Consider the following 18,655-nt stretch of genomic DNA (forward strand, 5'->3'; position numbering starts at 1 on the left):
TAGTAATGCCCAAAAAAATTTCTCCAAAGAGCTGCAAATGTGGAGTTCAAATTTCATTTGAATCTCTAATTCATAAATTCAATTTGTATCTTTTGTTGAAAATAAATGTCAATATATATTATGATGGGTTAATGCCACGAAACATATTGTTAGATCTATGCAATTGTCACAATAAGGATAAAAATACCCATACTCCAATCGAAGACCCACCACCTCCATTGTCTCTCTTCCTATCACATTTTCTACGACTCTCTCTCTCTCTCTTTAAAAAAATCAGTAACTGTATATTCCATTCTCTATCTACAAAAACAAAAACAAAAAAAAACAAAAAAAAAATTCTAACTCTCTCTATATTTCATCTCCTATGACCTATTATCAATAAATTTCTCTGACAATTAATCATTATTCCTTTCAGTAGTCTCACAATTCCTTTCTCTTCCCATTCCCCTTCCTCGATCACCATATCTCCTTTTCCCTCTCCCTTCCCCACTGATAGCCTCCCCAATACCCTAATTACAGTTGAGCATAACCCCTTTATCCATAGCTTTCATGGCAAAGTATTCTAGAGTTCTACACAATTTCACTAATTGCATATTGCCATAGAGTCAATATTTCAATTTTGTGATACAAAGTATGAGCAAGAAAGTACAATGAAGGAGAAAAATGAAAATTCATGCTACATTTAAAAGTAAATAAAAATGCCTTTTTAAAAAACAGAAATGCTCGAGACAATGAAAATTTTCACCAACATTGGCTTCTTTTTTTTTTTTACTTAAATGATGTGGGCTCTGCTCAACTTGTGTTTTGGTGACAATTTTCGTGATCCTATTTTCGTGATACATAGAAGAGCCTCTAAAAAATATTTGAAGAGGAATTGGTGTGGCCCTCCTAATATTCGTTTTATTTCTAATGTGCTAAACTTATCTTTTTTTAATTTAATGCACTCGTTTTTGTGGCAAATATATATATATATATATATATATATAATAAGGCAAGAAGGTTTTTGAAAATGTCTCAAAATGTATTAGAGATACATTTGGTTTTAATAGTTGAGATGAATCCTAATCAAAATTAATGGTCAGATTTGTTTGGCCCAAAATATCTCTCATCTCTTTTCTCTCCACTTCTGCCCTCTTTCATCATTCCACTACTTCCTCATCTCTCTCTCTCTCTCCCTCTCTCTCTCTCTCCCTCTCTCTCTCTCTCTCTCTCTCCAGAAAGTATAGCAACTCTCTTTATCTCTCTCTCTTCTTCCCTCCGGTGAAGACCTATCTCCACAACATAGAAGCCCCTCTTTCTCTCTACACATCTCATTCTCAGTCGCCCCCGCCAGGTTGCCATTGAAGCTGTTCTTCAAGCTGTTCTTGAATTTGGCTCTGTTGTTCATCGTTGTTGTTTTTGTTGCTGCCTTAGGGTAGTCAAATTAGGGCTCTTTTGTTTTTGTTTTTGTTTTTGTTGTTCAAGCTGTTCGATTGTAGTTCGTTAAAACGAGAGAGACGTTGGGGGAGGCAGATTAGGGCCCGAAAAGGTGAAGTGACATATCGAAGATAAGATCTGATGATGAAGATAAGATCGGAGATAAAATCGAAGATAAGATCTGATGACGAAACTGTTACTTTGTTTTTATTGCAGGAGAGTTAGAGGTGGTAATGGTTGCATAGTTGGAGACAACAATGGTAGCTTGTGAGTATAAACTTCTTCTTTCCTTAATTTTCTTGCGAAAATGGAGGAAAATAAGAGATGGGTTCTGCTAATTGTTTTACTGTTTTTTATGTTGTTCTGAGGTTACGTACTGTTTGGATGAGCAAGTAATTGGAGTGAGTTATGGGTTGATTGGAATATGGGTTTTGCAAAGTAAGAATTATAGATTGTTTGTCAGGAAAGCCTTCAACAAAATGTCTATTCACCAAAGGTAGGTACTTGGTAGGTCTTATTTTTAATTTTTTTAATATGAAATGTCTCTCTCACATATAGTAATTTTGGGGAGTAAAATTGATTATACAAATAAGAAAATTGGCTAAATCTTTAGTGCTCCACTCTCTATTTGATTTTTTTTTTAAATCAGCTGTTGTTCATAGAAAATTTGCTAAACCATTAAATGTATCCAACTTCTTTAATATGATGCTTGGCTTCCATTGGGAATTAAATTGTTCAATTTGCTTTTAGCTTACGATTTTTTTTTAAATTTAATATTATCATTTGTAAATGTTCTGCAATAATATATGAGTATATAATACTTGATTTTCAAATGTAATTTATCCAATTTAATGTAATTTATCATCTGGATTAAATTACATTAAATGGATTTAATTTTTTAAAAGGTTTTGGATTTGAATTAATACTTGATCTTCATAAAAATGGGTTTTATTTTTTAAACGGGTTTTGATTTTGGACATGGTTTTGAAATGGATATTGATTTCCTATGATTTAATCAAATCACGAATTTGAGAGAAAATAAAGTGAAGACAAAATAGAAAAAGTATGAATGAAAGAAGGGACTCATCGCCGCTCGTTGCCAATCTGTTCCGCGGCTGTCCACCACCATTAAAGAGGAAGATGAAACAAAGGAAATAAAGGGTTTGGAGAGAGAATAGTTAGAGACGTTAAAGAGAGAGAGAGATAATAGGTAAAGGGAAGAGACGATAGTAGAGATAATAGGTAGAGATAGAATAAGGACAGAGAGAGAGAGAGAGAGTGAGTGAGGCACATGTATAGAGTCCTAGAGAATTGTGATTCATTTATCTCTCTTCTTATATAATTGAAAAAATTAGTATAATCGGGAACATGTGTACTCTCTAAAAAATAATAGTAATAATAATAAAGTCAAACAGAATTAGTATTTTAATTTTTGATTATTTTAATAGATCAACATAGTTATATTTGAAAAGATAATTAATTTGAAAGTCAAAATTGGATCTATATTTATAGTTTGACTGCAAATTTTTAGCAACAAATTTGATAAATTACATTTTAATTTAATAATTTTATTTTCATTTATATTTTGATCTCATCATTAATTACATTGTGCCTTCAGGCATAGATATACACTAGTATATATATATATTTGAAGAAATGTGTCATATAAGGGTTGTAATCATGAAAAACATTATTGAGCTAGTTTACAATATTTTGCATGTGTTTTTTCAATTTTCAGATGCATTAAATAAAAAGGACTCAACATATCTAGAAAACCCATCTAACTTTACTCACAAATTTTGGAACTACATAATATATGTAGTGACCAGAAAGTGTTCATCTCAATAACACGTAAGAAAATCCACTAGTATAGTAAGGCCGGTCCTGAGATTTTCGGGATTTAAAGTCGATAATCAACTAATAAATTTCTGGGCCCTTTACATTTTTTTTTTCATTGAATGAAAAAAAAAAAAATTTAAGGTAAAGGACAAAATATTTGTATTAAAATCGCAAAAAATACTTAACAGTACAATAGCTCCTCTTTGACACTCGAGTAATTTTTTGACTCTTTGCTTCTTCTTTTTTTTTTTTGCGAATCTAGACGGATAATTTCTTTTAAGAGTCATGATGAGCTGAGATCAAAATATTTTTTTAGATCAAAATTCAAAACAAGAGTACCACCACCGCTTAACAAAACACAAAATTTTTAAATTATGTGATGTGAACTATTAAACTTAAACAAATTCTTCATGATGATGTAAATACCAATATTATAATAGCAATTAATTGAGCAAAAGACAAGACAAATATTTAATTAATTGAATAGAAAGAAAAAAAAATACATGTGCTGCTGCTTTGTTGCTTGGTTGGCTTGAGTTGCTGGTGTGCTATCAAACAAGCAGTTGGGAAAATTGGATTAAGGGAAGGTAGTAGGGTTAGAAATTAGATGGGCCTTTCAAGCTGCTGTCAAAGTGGGCCTTAACTATTGGCCCTTAATTATTAGGAATTAAGAATTGGATTAATTGTTGGGCCTTTCAAATTGCTGCTTTGTTGGGCTGCAGTGTTGGGCCTTTTAATTTTATAATGGACTAATTTATTTTAAGTTAGTTTGGGCCTTTTTAAATTTTTTTTGGACTTAAAACATACTTAATACATTACATTAAATTATAATAGGAGGGCCCCTTTTTTGAGCTTATTTTGAGGGGCCATAAGCCATGGCCTTGTGGGCCTATGGTCAGGACCGGACCTAGATGTGAACTATTAAACTTAAACACATTCTTCTTGATGATGTAAATACCAATATTATAATAGCAATTAATTGAGCAAAAGACAAGACAAATATTTAATTAATTGAATAGAAAGAAAAAAATAAAATAAAAAATACCTGTGTTGCTACTCTGCCCCGTCGTGTGCTGCTGCTTTGTTGCTTGGGCTGCTGGTGTGCTATCAAACAAGCTGTTGGGAAAATTGGATTAAGGGAAGGTAGTAGGGTTAGAAATTAGATAGGCCTTTCAAGCTGCTATCAAAGTGGGCCTTAACTATTGGCCCTTAATTGTTAGGAATTAAGAATTGGATTAATTGTTAGGCCTTTCAAATTGCTGCTTTGCTGGACTGCAGTGTTGGGCCTTTTAATTTTATAATGGACCAATTTATTTTAAGTTAGTTTGCGCCTTTTTAAAAAAATTTTGGACTTAAAACATACTTAATATATTGCATTAAATTATAATAGGATGGACCCCTTTTTGAGCTTATTCAGAGGGGCCCTAAGCTATGGCCTTGTGGGCCTATGGTCAGGACTGGGCCTGAGTATAGTTTATTTGGGCAATCCAGCCAAAGTAAACCTCTAGTTCATTTAGAAATTGGTTAGACTATCTATTTGAGTTCATTTATCTCTCCTCTTGTTTCCACTCTTCTTTCGTGATTTGTCGAGACTTAACGTCAAACCCTAGCACTGGCAAACATGGTCTTGATCGACTTCTTTGTGCAAAAGATGTAGGCCATGAGGACGTGAGGGATGGTGACCATGGAGGCTATGATGTTGGCAACATAGGACAAATGTGAATTTGAAGAGGCTAGGGTTCCCTTTGCACTTGAGATCAACAAAGGATAGGAGGGAATACTTGACATTGCTTTTGGTGTTAGGTTTGCAATTGGAAGCGAATGAGAAAAGAACGAAAAGATAGAAGATGAAGATGGTGAAACAAAGGTTTGGGCCGAAGGCAATTTTTGTCCTTATGGTGAAACTTGCGTGGATTTAATTACAGTATTTGGTATGTGGCGTTAGCACCACCTAATGTAATATAATTATTTGGTATGTGGCATTAGTGCCACCCTATGTAATATATTAATAATACCCAAATGCAAGCTGATATATGTTTTTATTTTGACCTTCTAAAGGTTGTGACTCGTGTAAACTATTCTTAATCTATTACAACTAAGATTATTATTATTATTATTATTTTGGGTGTGAGAACATGTAAATTAAGCATAATCAATTTTTTATAACAATAAAGTGAGATTACTTAGAATAATACTATATGTACTAATTAGTATACTAATTGATGATATGACATAATTTAAGAGATTTTTAATATTTATAATTTGTATAATGAATGGGGCCAATAATAAGTCATAACTAGAGTTGATATACTAATTAATATACTAATTTGTGTATGTAGCACCACCAAATTACTGAAGACCAAAAAACTTGTCCTAGCCATCGGTAATAGCCTTGTAATCGCCTCATGGTTTGATTTCAGACCACGTGGGAGTGATGCAACACATAACTCTCTTATTAAATTATTTTTGGGTCCATCCACAATTGATTCCTAACCCATTGTTATCCTACTCATGAAATGTGATATTTATTTAATAGTAGTTTAATTTAGCAATGTTAGGAATAGATTAAGTGATAGTTTTTCAATCTTCATTATTATTATTATTATTTTTTTTTTTTGTTGATTGCTGTATTTGTTCATTAATGTTTTCGGAATATTACTCCATCTCATTTAAAGGTTAAAAATTTAACATGAAAATATTGATTCCAAATTTTAGATCAATAATAACTAATACTTTGGAACACTAAGTATTGAATAATTTCTCCAACTCTTTACTAATATTCCTCCTCCTCCTCCTTTTTTATTTTTAGTTTCTTTAAATAATGGTAATAACACTACAGGAAAACATAGCAAAAAACACGGAGTTTTTAGCGACGCCGCGCCCCCCGTCGCAAAAAACGGTTTTTTGCGACGGTAACTTCACCTGTCACAAATAATAGCCTTTAGCGACGGTACTGACCCGTCGGTAATGAAACTAAGCGGAGGGGTCGGAAATGCGGATGTATTAGCGACGGTAAATAAAACCGTCGCAAAAAACCTTTTTTTTGAGACGGCATATATCATTTGCGACGGAAATTTGCCGTCGCAAAAAAGGATTAATTCAAACGGCGCCGTTTTGCCTTCTATTTGCGACGGTCTACATCATACCGTCACAAAAAGTCCAAAAAAAAAAAACCCCCTTCTTTTTCCTGTTGCCGCTCGATCCTCCTCCCCAAATCCCTAACTTCACCCCCAAATTTCCCAAACGGCCTACGAGGAAGACAGCGGTGGTGCGGCGGCGACGGCTCCGGCGACAAGAGTGGTGCTCCGGCGACGACTCTCTCTCCCTCTGCGTATGCTCTCTCTCTCTCTCTCTCTCTCTCGGTCTCTGTATATATAGATGAATGTCTGAAATCTGTCTATATATATATATATATGCAATGTATATAAATCTATATATATATATATATAAATCTGTTTATCTGAAATCTATATATATAAATCTGTCTATATATATATATAAATCTGTCTATATATATGTATATAAATCTGTTTATTAATAACATACTTTAATTAATAACATACTTTAATTAATAAATCTGTCTATATATATGTATATAAATCTGAAATCTGTCTATATATAACAGATTTGTCTCATGGTTATTAATAAATCTGTCTATATATATGTATATATATATATATATATATAAATCTGTTTATTAATGTAATTGGGTTTGGCCCCCTTGGTGAAAACGAAACAACAAACGGTGAGGATTCATCTTTAACCTCAATACTCTTCACTATCTTTGCCATTGGCTTGCTGTACAACTATTATCAATTAGTGTTTTTAATTTTTTTAATTATTTTTATGGTTGTTTTCATTTATATCTCTTCAACTATTATCATTTTTTTTTTCTATTTCATCCATAAATTATCAATTTTACCATTCAATCCTTCAAGTTTTTTATTTTTTTATTTTTTCCAAATCATATGCTCTAATTAGAAATAGTTTGTCAAAATCAGTAACAGTAGCAACCTAACATAATGTGAAAAATTTTAATCTTATAATTTAGACAACCACATCATCCGGCCAAACAACTATTTTCTTATTCATATTATATTAGAGCATCTCTATCAAAATAGTTATTTTTATTTTTTTAATTAAAACAGTGATTAAATCACTAAATTTCAACTCTATTGAACTAATAACTATCAAGTTAGCTATTTTAGTTTTCGTAGTTTTGGCTCAGTAAATGCAGTTAGTAGTTTCAGCTAGTCAAACATTAAAAATATATTATTTTTGGTATTTTTTAGTTACTTGTGTTGAGTTTACGAACTTAAGAACGAAATAAATTAAACTAATACTTTAATTGTTTAAATCGTCTCAAATTATATTGGTGTTTAAGAAGATTCAATTACAAATAACCATGAGACAAACTCAATTATAAAGTTTTAATAATAATATAAACTCAATTATAAAGGCATGAAGTTTTATCTTTAACTAATGGGGGTGTTTTTAACCACGGAAAGTCAGTGGAGGTTTGAAAAAACTTTACTAACGAAATAAAATTTTGACAATGGGGGTTTGATATCATACACATGTAATGGTTCGATTACAAATTTAAATTGCAAATGTTTAAATAAGTCATAAAAATATTTAAGAGAAAATAAAAAAAATACAAAAAAAAAAAAAACAGGATTTTAACCCTTATAATAAAATAAATCTTAAATTTTTAATTTAATTAATTTAAACCTTAAATAGGAATTTTAGACATTTCGTTAATTTGCCAAATAGGATGTCGAGTGAATATTTATGTGTAGGTATTATATTTAGAGTTACTTTGGTGAGATATTCTTGTGGATGTGTACAGATGATGGATAAGAGTTGGATTGATTTGCCAAATAGGATGTCGAGTGAATACATTAATGGGTTTGATGAATTCCTTGTGTTTGCCTACACCAATAGGGTTGAAGGTTCGATGATCAGTTGTCCGTGTAGGAAGTGTGAGAATCGATACTATTTTGTACGAGATGGTGTACGGGAGCATCTGATTTTGAATGGTTTTTTTAAAAAATACAAACATTGGATTAATCATGGGGAATCTTACATATCTCTGCATAGTAATCGAGAGAATGAAACATTAGCTAATTTAGACATTGGAGATGATATGATTGGAATGATACAAGGGGCTATGGGAAATCCACATGCCGGTACAAGTGTTGAGGGTGATGAACCACAGGGGCCTGATCCCCGTGCATCTGAACCCCAGCTCGGTCCAAATGCAGAGACTGCAAAGTATTTCAAACTTCTTCAAGATGCACAAAGTGAATTGTATCCGGGTTGTCAGAAGTTCACATCTTTGTCATTCATTGTTCGACTTCTACATTTGAAGGTGCTTAATCAGTGGACGGACAAGTCTGTTGACATGTTGCTTGAGTTATTGAATGAGGCGTTTCCGTTGGGTGTGAAACTCCCGGACTCATATTATAAAGCTCAAAAGGTCACAACAGATTTGGGCTTCACGTATGAGACGTGGGATGCATGTCCTAACAGTTGCATGTTGTTTCGAAACGAGGACGCCAATCTTGATAAATGTGTCATATGCAACAGTTCTAGATGGAAATCAAATGGTGATGGTGGTTCAAATGGTCCTAACACAGGTGGCAAACAAGTAGCTGCAAAACAGATGAGGTATTTTCCTTTAAAGTCAAGGTTGCAGAGGTTGTTTATGTCATCCAAGACGGCCAAGTTAATGAGATGGCATGCAGAGGAACGAACTGATGATGGTGTCTTCAGGCATCCTGCTGACTCCCTTGCATGGAAAGATTTTGACCGTCGGAATATTGACTTTAGTAATGATTGCCGAAGTGTAAGGCTTGGCTTAGCATCTGATGGTTTTAACCCATTCAGGACGATGAACATAGTTCATAGCACTTGGCCTGTTGTGCTCATTCCATACAACTTGCCGCCATGGATGTGCATGAAGCAACCATTTCTAATTTTATCTGTGCTTATTGACGGCCCGAAAGGACCTGGTGACAAGATTGATGTTTATATGCAACAGTTGATTGAGGAGTTTAAAGAACTATGGAATGAGGGTGTGTCAACATTTGATGCATCAACAAATCAAATGTTTCAAATGCATGCAGCTTTACTGTGGACAATTAGTGATTTTCCTGCATACGCAAACTTGTCAGGATGGAGCACTAAAGGAGAATATACATGTCCTTGTTGCAATAAGGAAACTACATCGTGTTGGTTGAAGCATAGTAGGAAACAATCATACTTGGGTCATCGCAGATTTTTACCTACTGGCCATAAATTCCGGAAGGATAAAGTATCATTTGATGGTAGTCGGGAAGTCAGACTCAAACCAAAATTGTTGTCTGGAACTGAGATGTTGCTACAATTAGAATCTGAGGGTATTTTAACCCAATACAATAGGGATGACCTTAAGGAGAGGCATAGGAGACAGGTAGAGAAGGAGAAAGCTGGACATCGCACCCATAGTTGGAAGAAAAAGAGTATCTTTTATGAATTGCCATATTGGGAGCACAATCTAATAAGACACAACCTCGATGTGATGCATATAGAGAAGAATGTTTGTGACAATGTGTTGTGGACAATATTAGGGGTTGCAGGAAAATCGAAGGATGGTGTTAATGCTCGGCGTGATTTACAAGATATGAATATTAGAAAACCCCTACATTTGCAGTTAAGAGGGTCGAATAAAGCCTATTTACCACCAGCACAATTCACGATGACCAAGGATGAGAAAGATTTGTTCTTGAAAGTGTTGAAGGAAGTAAGAGTTCCCGACGGGTATTCATCCAATATATCACGTCGTGTGCGCTTACATGATAGAAGCATTGGGGGTCTTAAGAGCCACGATAGTCATATTCTGATGCAACAACTTATTCCATTGGCTATTCGCAGATCGTTACCGAAGAATGTAATTGAACCCTTGATTGAATTGAGCAATTTCTTTAGACAATTGTGTTCGAAAGTGAATCGTGCGACGGATTTGCAATATATTAAAGATCGTATCGCTGTAACACTTTGTCATCTAGAGAAAATATTTCCTCCGAGTTTTTTTGATATAATGGAGCACTTGCCTATACATCTAGCTGATGAAGCGTTATTGGGTGGAGCGATTCAGTTTCGATGGATGTATCCAATTGAGAGGTATCTTCTTACTTTGAAGCAATACGTGCGTAATAGAGCTCATCCTGAAGGATCAATTGCTAAAGGATATCTTATGGAAGAATGCATGAATTTTTGTGCACAATATCTCAGTGATGTGGAAACCAAATCTAGTCGACCCGTGAGGAACTATAGTGGTGTTGATAATTTAGGTCATGCTACTGGTGAAAACACAAGCTTTTATCTTGATAATACTTCTTGGGTACAAGCTCATCGGTACATCTTATGCAATACAAGCGCGGTTCAACCATTCATAAAGTAGGTTAAGTCACTCACTCAATATTTTATTATGTTTTATTGAATTTTCAACTAAAATTTTTGTATGGCTAAAATTTCAATCTACACAGCAAACACCTTGAAGTACTTAAGCTCAAAATGCCTCGTGTCGACGATCATCAACTTCGGCGTGAACATTTTGAAACTTTTCACATTTGGTTCAAGGAACATGTATGTATTTAACTCTATAGATTCTAGTTACTTAAGTCGATCTACATTTTAAATTTTACATTTCGTGTTAAATAGGTCCAAACTTTGCGAAGGACTACTGATGTCATACTTTCTGAAGAGATTATTCTATTGGCAAATGGTCCTCATAACCTGGCAAGGAGGTTCAACGGGTATATACTGAATGGGTTTCGGTATCGAGTAAAGGCCATGGATGATCGTCGAGCCACACAAAATTGTGGTGTAGCTTTGAAGGCAGATACCATAAGTTATGCTAGTCGAAAAGACAAGAATCCTCGTCTGGGGTCTGTGTACTATTATGGACAATTGACAGATATTGTTGAGATTCGATATTCCAATGAGAAGAAACATGTGTTGTTTAAGTGTGATTGGATTGACAACATTCACGGAAAGAAAGAAGATGTCTTCAATTTCACGTTGGTGAACTTCAATCATTTGTTGTACCGAGATGATCGAATTACCAATGAACCTTTCATCTTGGCGTCCCAAGCAGAGCAAGTTTGGTATGTTGCAGACCCGTTACAACCAGACTGGCAAGTCGTGGTGAAGATGTCTCAAAGAGGTTTATTTGATATGAGTTCAACTGATCCACAAATCGAGCCATACATGAGCCAACAATTGGAAGAAAATATAATGCTTCGTGATGAAGAAGTTGGTTGGGTGAGGGAAGCCGCAGAAGGGGAAACTGTTGATGTTCAAATAGGCTGATATGTAATCAACATTAGTAATTCAATTAAGGCCAAGGTTGTAGTTAATCATCAATTTCTTAATTTACTTTGTCTTTGTAATTGTATTAGTTCAATTCATGTCATATTATAGTTGATGACAAACCATTGTCTATGTTTCTAATGTCAATTAATGTTATATTGCTTGCAGATTATTATGGGAAGGAAGAGGAAGCCTGATCATCCCCGGCGCATGATGTCTGATGTGCTACATAACAGGACATCAGTAGCACCACCATTAGAGGAGGCATCACATCGGCCAGCATCGAAGGGGCCATTAGTGCCACCACCATCTGAGGGGCCATTACCACCGTATCGACCACCATCAGTGGCACCACAGCAGCTACCATGTACTCGGCCTCCACGCCTACCATCGGTGCGTCCACCATCAATGGCACCACAGCAGCTATCATCATCAGCTTATGAGCCATCCGCAGGTATTTAAATTTGCTTTGATTTGCATGAAAATTATTTACACATACATTTATTTATGCTCATTATATATAACTTGTTTATTCTCATTGTATTTTGCAGACCCTTCGACTTCTTCACAGCCCACATCAGGTTTATTTGATATGATTTGTATTCACATTATTTAAATTTGCATTTGGTTGTTACCATTGCATATTGTTTATTATTATTGTATATCGCAGGTCATGTTAGTTCTTCATCAACCTCGACTAGGCGTGGTAGAGGATGTGCCAAGGGCATTAAAGAGTGGGGTACTGGTAAAAAGCTGCACATACAATTTGATGGAAATTACTGCCCAATAGGGGATAACGTGGCCAAGTTAACTACTCAACTTGGCATTATTGTCCGGAATGGTAACATTGTTCCTCTTACTTTTGTTGACTGGAACAGTGTGCCTGATGATATTGTTGATGCTATCTGGAAGGATGTGAAGGTAAAAGTATATTTTTGTCCACAAATTTGAATTCCAAATTTGTGTTATACTTAGCCTTAAACTTTGTGTTTTATAGGACAATTTGAATATATGTCCAGAGGAGTACAAGCCAATCTGCATGAAAAACTGCAACAGCATATGGAAGCATCACAAGAACAAGCTTAAGGCTAAGTATTTCAAGCCTAGAAGCTTTGATCCTAATCTGAAGGATGATGTTCCTATGAACGTTGTGCCAAGCCAGTGGGAACAACTTGTGGAGTATTGGCATACTTCCGATGCTGAGGTATACAATTACGTTATATTTATGATATGTAAACATACAAATCATATTTACATACTTACATTTGTTGAACTTGTAATAGAAAATTGCAAGTAGGAACGCTAAAAATCGGCGAGCTCACGGCATAACTCATACCACAGGGCGTACTACTTTCTCTCAGATACGGCATGAGGTTTACATTTTATTGTTTTATTTTTCTATATAAATAAACATTGTATATTTGCAAATTATTTGGATTCTAATTTTCATATTTCTAAAAAAAATTTAGATGACCAGTAAGGGGGAGTCTACTGATAAGATGAATGTTTGGCTTATGACACGTAGAGTAGATGACCCAGAGGTTATCCAGACCTTGGTAGTTTCCAAACACCTTTGATTGTATTTAAAGTTTATTTTTTGTGTGTCAACCATCTTAATTTGGCATATACTTGTGTGTCTTCTTCAATACAGGATGAGTTTAATCGTCAACTCTCTATGCTACCTGAGGATGGTCGGACTTTGGAGGCTAGGAATGCCATTTTCCATGAGTTGATAGGTCATGACAGACATGGATATTGTCGCACATACGGGAGAATCGTGCCTCGGAGAGTGGTGTATAAGGATGGTGCTGGGCCATCACAGTCAACACCCCAGCCATCGACTATTGATCAGATCACGCAGCAGGTTCGTGCTGAGCTAAGGGATGAGTTGAGGGAGGAGCTGCGAGCAGAGTTCTCTACACATTTGCAGCAGATGAGAGCTGAGATGCTGGCCCTTGTGTCACAGGGGGCGAGTGTGGATCCCAACAGACAGGTTCCATATAAACATCACAATTGTTTGATAGTTCAATTTTCACTCAAGATTATGTATGAAATTCGAATATGATTAACACATTATGCACTGACTAACATAGGTTCCTGATGCATCGAGTGGCCACCGGGCATTTAGGGAATCTGCAGAAGACGAGAATCCATATACACCACCACCAGAAGATCAGGTATAAAATTTATCTTTGCATTCTAAGCTAAAATGCATTTTTGCGTTCTTTACTTGAATTCGAGGCGTTAACGCCCCAAAATCAGCAAACGGCATCGGTTTAGGACAAAACTTGGCACACACGACCGCCTAGGCACGAGAGACTTGTGGGAGAAGACGGGGCTCGAATCGGGTTCCCAGTTTGGGAGTTAGAGCCGGATTTCACTTTAGGCAAATTACTTCCTTAAGAAACTTGAATTCGAGGAGTTAACGCCCCAAAATCACCAAACGGCGTCGATTTAGCACGAAACTTGGCACACACGACCGCCTAGGCACGAGAGACTTGTGGGAGAAGACGGGGCTCGAATCGGGTTCCCGGTTTGGGAGTTAGAGTCGGATTTCACTTTAGGCAAACTACTTCTTTAAGAAACTTCTTTTCGAGGCGTTAACGCCCCAAAATCACCAAACGGCGTCGGTTTAGCACGAAACTTGGCACACACGACCGCCTAGGCACGAGAGACTTGTGGGAGAAGACGGGGCTCGAATCGGGTTCCCGGTTTGGGAGTTAGAGCCGGATTTCACTTTAGGCAAACTACTTCTTTAAGAAACTTGAATTCGAGGCGTTAACGCCCCAAAATCACCAAACGGCGTCGGTTTAGCACGAAACTTGGCACACACGACCGCCTAGGCACGAGAGACTTGTGGGAGAAGATGGGGCTCGAATCGGGTTCCCGGTTTGGGAGTTAGAGTCGGATTTCACTTTAGGCAAACTACTTCTTTAAGAAACTTGAATTCGAGGCGTTAACGCCCCAAAATCACCAAACGGCGTCGATTTAGCACGAAACTTGGCACACACGACCGCCTAGGCACGAGAGACTTGTGGGTGAAGACAGGGCTCGAATCGGGTTCCCGGTTTGGGAGTTAGAGTCGAATTTCACTTTAGGCAAACTACTTCTTTAAGAAACTTCTTTTCGAGGCGTTAACGCCCCAAAATCACCAAACGGCGTCGGTTTAGCACGAAACTTGGCACACACGACCGCCTAGGCACGAGAGACTTGTGGGAGAAAACGGGGCTCGAATCGGGTTCCCGGTCTGGGAGTTAGAGCCGGATTTCACTTTAGGCAAACTACTTCTTTAAGAAACTTGAATTCGAGGCGTTAACGCCCCAAAATCACCAAACGGCGTCGATTTAGCACGAAACTTGGCACACACGACCGCCTAGGCACGAGAGACTTGTGGGAGAAGACGGGGCTCGAATCGGGTTCCCGGTTTGGGAGTTAGAGTCGGATTTCACTTTAGGCAAACTACTTCTTTAAGAAACTTGAATTCGAGGCGTTAACGCCCCAAAATCACCAAACGGCGTCGGTTTAGCACGAAACTTGGCACACACGACCGCCTAGGCACGAGAGACTTGTGGGAGAAGATGGGGCTCGAATCGGGTTCCCGGTTTGGGAGTTAGAGTCGGATTTCACTTTAGGCAAACTACTTCTTTAAGAAACTTGAATTCGAGGCGTTAACGACCCAAAATCACCAAACGGCGTCGATTTAGCACGAAACTTGGCACACACGACCGCCTAGGCACGAGAGACTTGTGGGTGAAGACAGGGCTCGAATCGGGTTCCCGGTTTGGGAGTTAGAGTCGGATTTCACTTTAGGCAAACTACTTCTTTAAGAAACTTCTTTTCGAGGCGTTAACGCCCCAAAATCACCAAACGGCGTCGGTTTAGCACGAAACTTGGCACACACGACCGCCTAGGCACGAGAGACTTGTGGGAGAAGACGGGGCTCGAATCGGGTTCCCGGTTTGGGAGTTAGAGCCGGATTTCACTTTAGGCAAACTACTTCTTTAAGAAACTTGAATTCGAGGCGTTAACGCCCCAAAATCACCAAACGGCGTCGATTTAGCACGAAACTTGGCACACACGACCGCCTAGGCACGAGAGACTTGTGGGAGAAGACGGGGCTCGAATCGGGTTCCCGGTTTGGGAGTTAGAGTCGGATTTCACTTTAGGCAAACTACTTCTTTAAGAAACTTGAATTCGAGGCGTTAACGCCCCAAAATCACCAAACGGCGTCGGTTTAGCACGAAACTTGGCACACACGACCGCCTAGGCACGAGAGACTTGTGGGAGAAGACGGGGCTCGAATCGGGTTCCCGGTTTGGGAGTTAGAGCCGGATTTCACTTTAGGCAAATTACTTCCTTAAGAAACTTGAATTCGAGGAGTTAACGCCCCAAAATCACCAAACGGCGTCGGTTTAGCACGAAACTTGGCACACACGACCGCCTAGGCACGAGAGACTTGTGGGAGAAGACGGGGCTCGAATCGGGTTCCTGGTTTGGGAGTTAGAGCCGGATTTCACTTTAGGCAAACTACTTCTTTAAGAAACTTGAATTCGAGGAGTTAACGCCCCAAAATCACCAAACGGCGTCGGTTTAGCACGAAACTTGGCACACACGACCGCCTAGGCACGAGAGACTTGTGGGAGAAGACGGGGCTTGAATCGGGTTCCCGGTTTGGGAGTTAGAGTCGGATTTCACTTTAGGCAAACTACATCTTTAAGAAACTTCTTTTCGAGGCGTTAACGCCCCAAAATCACCAAACGGCGTCGGTTTAGCACGAAACTTGGCACACACGACCGCCTAGGCACGAGAGACTTGTGGGAGAAGACGGGGCTCGAATCGGGTTCCCGGTTTTGGAGTTAGAGCCGGATTTCACTTTAGGCAAACTACTTCTTTAAGAAACTTGAATTCGAGGCGTTAACGCCCCAAAATCACCAAACGGCGTCGGTTTAGCACGAAACTTGGCACACACGACCGCCTAGGCACGAGAGACTTGTGGGAGAAGACGGGGCTCGAATCGGGTTCCCGGTTTGGGAGTTAGAGTCGGATTTTACTTTAGGCAAACTACTTCTTTAAGAAACTTGAATTCGAGGCGTTAACGTCCCAAAATCACCAAACGGCGTCGGTTTAGCACGAAACTTGGCACACACGACCGCCTAGGCACGAGAGACTTGTGGGAGAAGACGGGGCTCGAATCGGGTTCCCGGTTTGGGAGTTAGAGTCGGATTTCACTTTAGGCAAACTACTTCTTTAAGAAACTTCTTTTCGAGGCGTTAACGCCCCAAAATCACCAAACGGCGTCGGTTTAGCACGAAACTTGGCACACACGATCGCCTAGGCACGAGAGACTTGTGGGAGAAGACGGGGCTCGAATCGGGTTCCCAGTTTGAGAGTTAGAGCCGGATTTCACTTTAGGCAAATTACTTCCATAAGAAACTTGAATTCGAGGAGTTAACGCCCCAAAATCACCAAACGGCGTCAGTTTAGCACGAAACTTGGCACACACGACCGCCTAGGCACGAGAGATTTGTGGGAGAAGACGGGGCTTGAATCGGGTTCCCGGTTTGGGAGTTAGAGTCGGATTTCACTTTAGGCAAACTACTTCTTTAAGAAACTTGAATTCGAGGCGTTAACGCCCCAAAATCACCAAACGGCGTCGGTTTAGCACGAAACTTGGCACACACGACCGCCTAGGCACGAGAGACTTGTGGGAGAAGACGGGGCTCGAATCGGGTTCCCGGTTTGGGAGTTAGAGTCGGATTTCACTTTAGGCAAACTACTTCTTTAAGAAACTTGAATTCGAGGCGTTAACGCCCCAAAATCACCAAACGGCGTCGGTTTAGCACGAAACTTGGCACACACGACCACCTAGGCACGAGAGACTTGTGGGAGAAGACGGGGCTCGAATCGGGTTCCCGGTTTGGGAGTTAGAGTCGGATTTCACTTTAGGCAAACTACTTCTTTAAGAAACTTCTTTTCGAGGCGTTAACGCCCCAAAATCACCAAACGGCGTCGGTTTAGCACGAAACTTGGCACACACGACCGCCTAGGCACGAGAGACTTGTGGGAGAAGACGGGGCTCGAATCGGGTTCCCGATTTGGGAGTTAGAGCCGGATTTCACTTTAGGCAAACTACTTCTTTAAGAAACTTGAATTCGAGGCGTTAACGCCCCAAAATCACCAAACGGCGTCGGTTTAGCACGAAACTTGGCACACACGACCGCCTAGGCACGAGAGACTTGTGGGAGAAGACGGGGCTCGAATCGGGTTCCCGGTTTGGGAGTTAGAGTCGGATTTCACTTTAGGCAAACTACTTCTTTAAGAAACTTCTTTTCGAGGCGTTAATGCCCCAAAATCACCAAACGGCGTCGGTTTAGCACGAAACTTGGCACACACGACCGCCTAGGCACGAGAGACTTGTGGGAGAAGACGGGGCTCGAATCGGGTTCCCGGTTTGGGAGTTAGAGTCGGATTTTACTTTAGGCAAACTACTTCTTTAAGAAACTTGAATTCGAGGCGTTAACGCCCCAAAATCACCAAACGGCGTCGGTTTAGCACGAAACTTGGCACACACGACCGCCTAGGCACGAGAGACTTGTGGGAGAAGACGGGGCTCGAATCGGGTTCCCGGTTTGGGAGTTAGAGCCGGATTTCACTTTAGGCAAACTACTTCTTTAAGAAACTTCTTTTCGAGGCGTTAACGCCCCAAAATCACCAAACGGCGTCGGTTTGGCACGAAACTTGGCACACACGACCGCCTAGGCACGAGAGACTTGTGGGAGAAGACGGGGCTCGAATCGGGTTCCCAGTTTGGGAGTTAGAGCCGGATTTCACTTTAGGCAAATTACTTCCTTAAGAAACTTGAATTCGAGTAGTTAACGCCCCAAAATCACCAAACGGTGTCAGTTTAGCACGAAACTTGGCACACACGACCGCCTAGGCACGAGAGACTTGTGGGAGAAGACGGGGCTCGAATCGGGTTCCCGGTTTGGGAGTTAGAGCCGGATTTCACTTTAGGCTAACTACTTCTTTAAGAAACTTGAATTCG

The 18,655-nt window shown here is 38.9% G+C and overlaps 2 protein-coding genes across 2 annotated transcripts; both read left to right on the plus strand.

Annotated features, from left to right (window-relative positions):
• Nucleotides 1–10,675: 10,675 nt before the first annotated feature.
• Nucleotides 10,676–11,610, plus strand: LOC145799411 (uncharacterized). The gene is made up of 2 exons (XM_082888989.1): nucleotides 10,676–10,884; nucleotides 10,960–11,610. Exons 1-2 carry the CDS (start codon nucleotides 10,813–10,815, stop codon nucleotides 11,608–11,610), a joined length of 723 nt encoding a protein of 240 aa, XP_082745115.1. The 5' UTR covers nucleotides 10,676–10,812.
• An 8-nt stretch (nucleotides 11,611–11,618) lies between these two features.
• Nucleotides 11,619–13,787, plus strand: LOC145799412 (uncharacterized). Its single transcript, XM_082888990.1, has 7 exons — nucleotides 11,619–12,064; nucleotides 12,162–12,191; nucleotides 12,281–12,531; nucleotides 12,608–12,814; nucleotides 12,894–12,983; nucleotides 13,080–13,166; nucleotides 13,262–13,787. Exons 1-7 carry the CDS (start codon nucleotides 11,761–11,763, stop codon nucleotides 13,673–13,675), a joined length of 1,383 nt encoding a protein of 460 aa, XP_082745116.1. The 5' UTR covers nucleotides 11,619–11,760; the 3' UTR covers nucleotides 13,676–13,787.
• Nucleotides 13,788–18,655: the final 4,868 nt, after the last annotated feature.

Source organism: Camellia sinensis, chromosome 9 (genome assembly GCF_055761805.1).
Source record: "Camellia sinensis isolate YWXY chromosome 9, ASM5576180v1, whole genome shotgun sequence".
Classification (NCBI taxonomy): domain Eukaryota; kingdom Viridiplantae; phylum Streptophyta; class Magnoliopsida; order Ericales; family Theaceae; genus Camellia; species Camellia sinensis.

Excerpts from the sequence above, each read along its gene's own strand:
- LOC145799411 (XM_082888989.1), top strand. The coding sequence starts at position 10,813 with ATGCCTCGTGTCGACGATCATCAACTTCGGCGTGAACATTTTGAAACT. Across the intron at positions 10,885-10,959 it reads ACATTTGGTTCAAGGAACAT|GTCCAAACTTTGCGAAGGAC; the intron begins GTATGTATTTAA and ends CGTGTTAAATAG.
- LOC145799412 (XM_082888990.1), top strand. The coding sequence starts at position 11,761 with ATGTTATATTGCTTGCAGATTATTATGGGAAGGAAGAGGAAGCCTGAT. Across the intron at positions 12,815-12,893 it reads GGCATACTTCCGATGCTGAG|AAAATTGCAAGTAGGAACGC; the intron begins GTATACAATTAC and ends AACTTGTAATAG. Across the intron at positions 13,167-13,261 it reads CAGAGGTTATCCAGACCTTG|GATGAGTTTAATCGTCAACT; the intron begins GTAGTTTCCAAA and ends TCTTCAATACAG.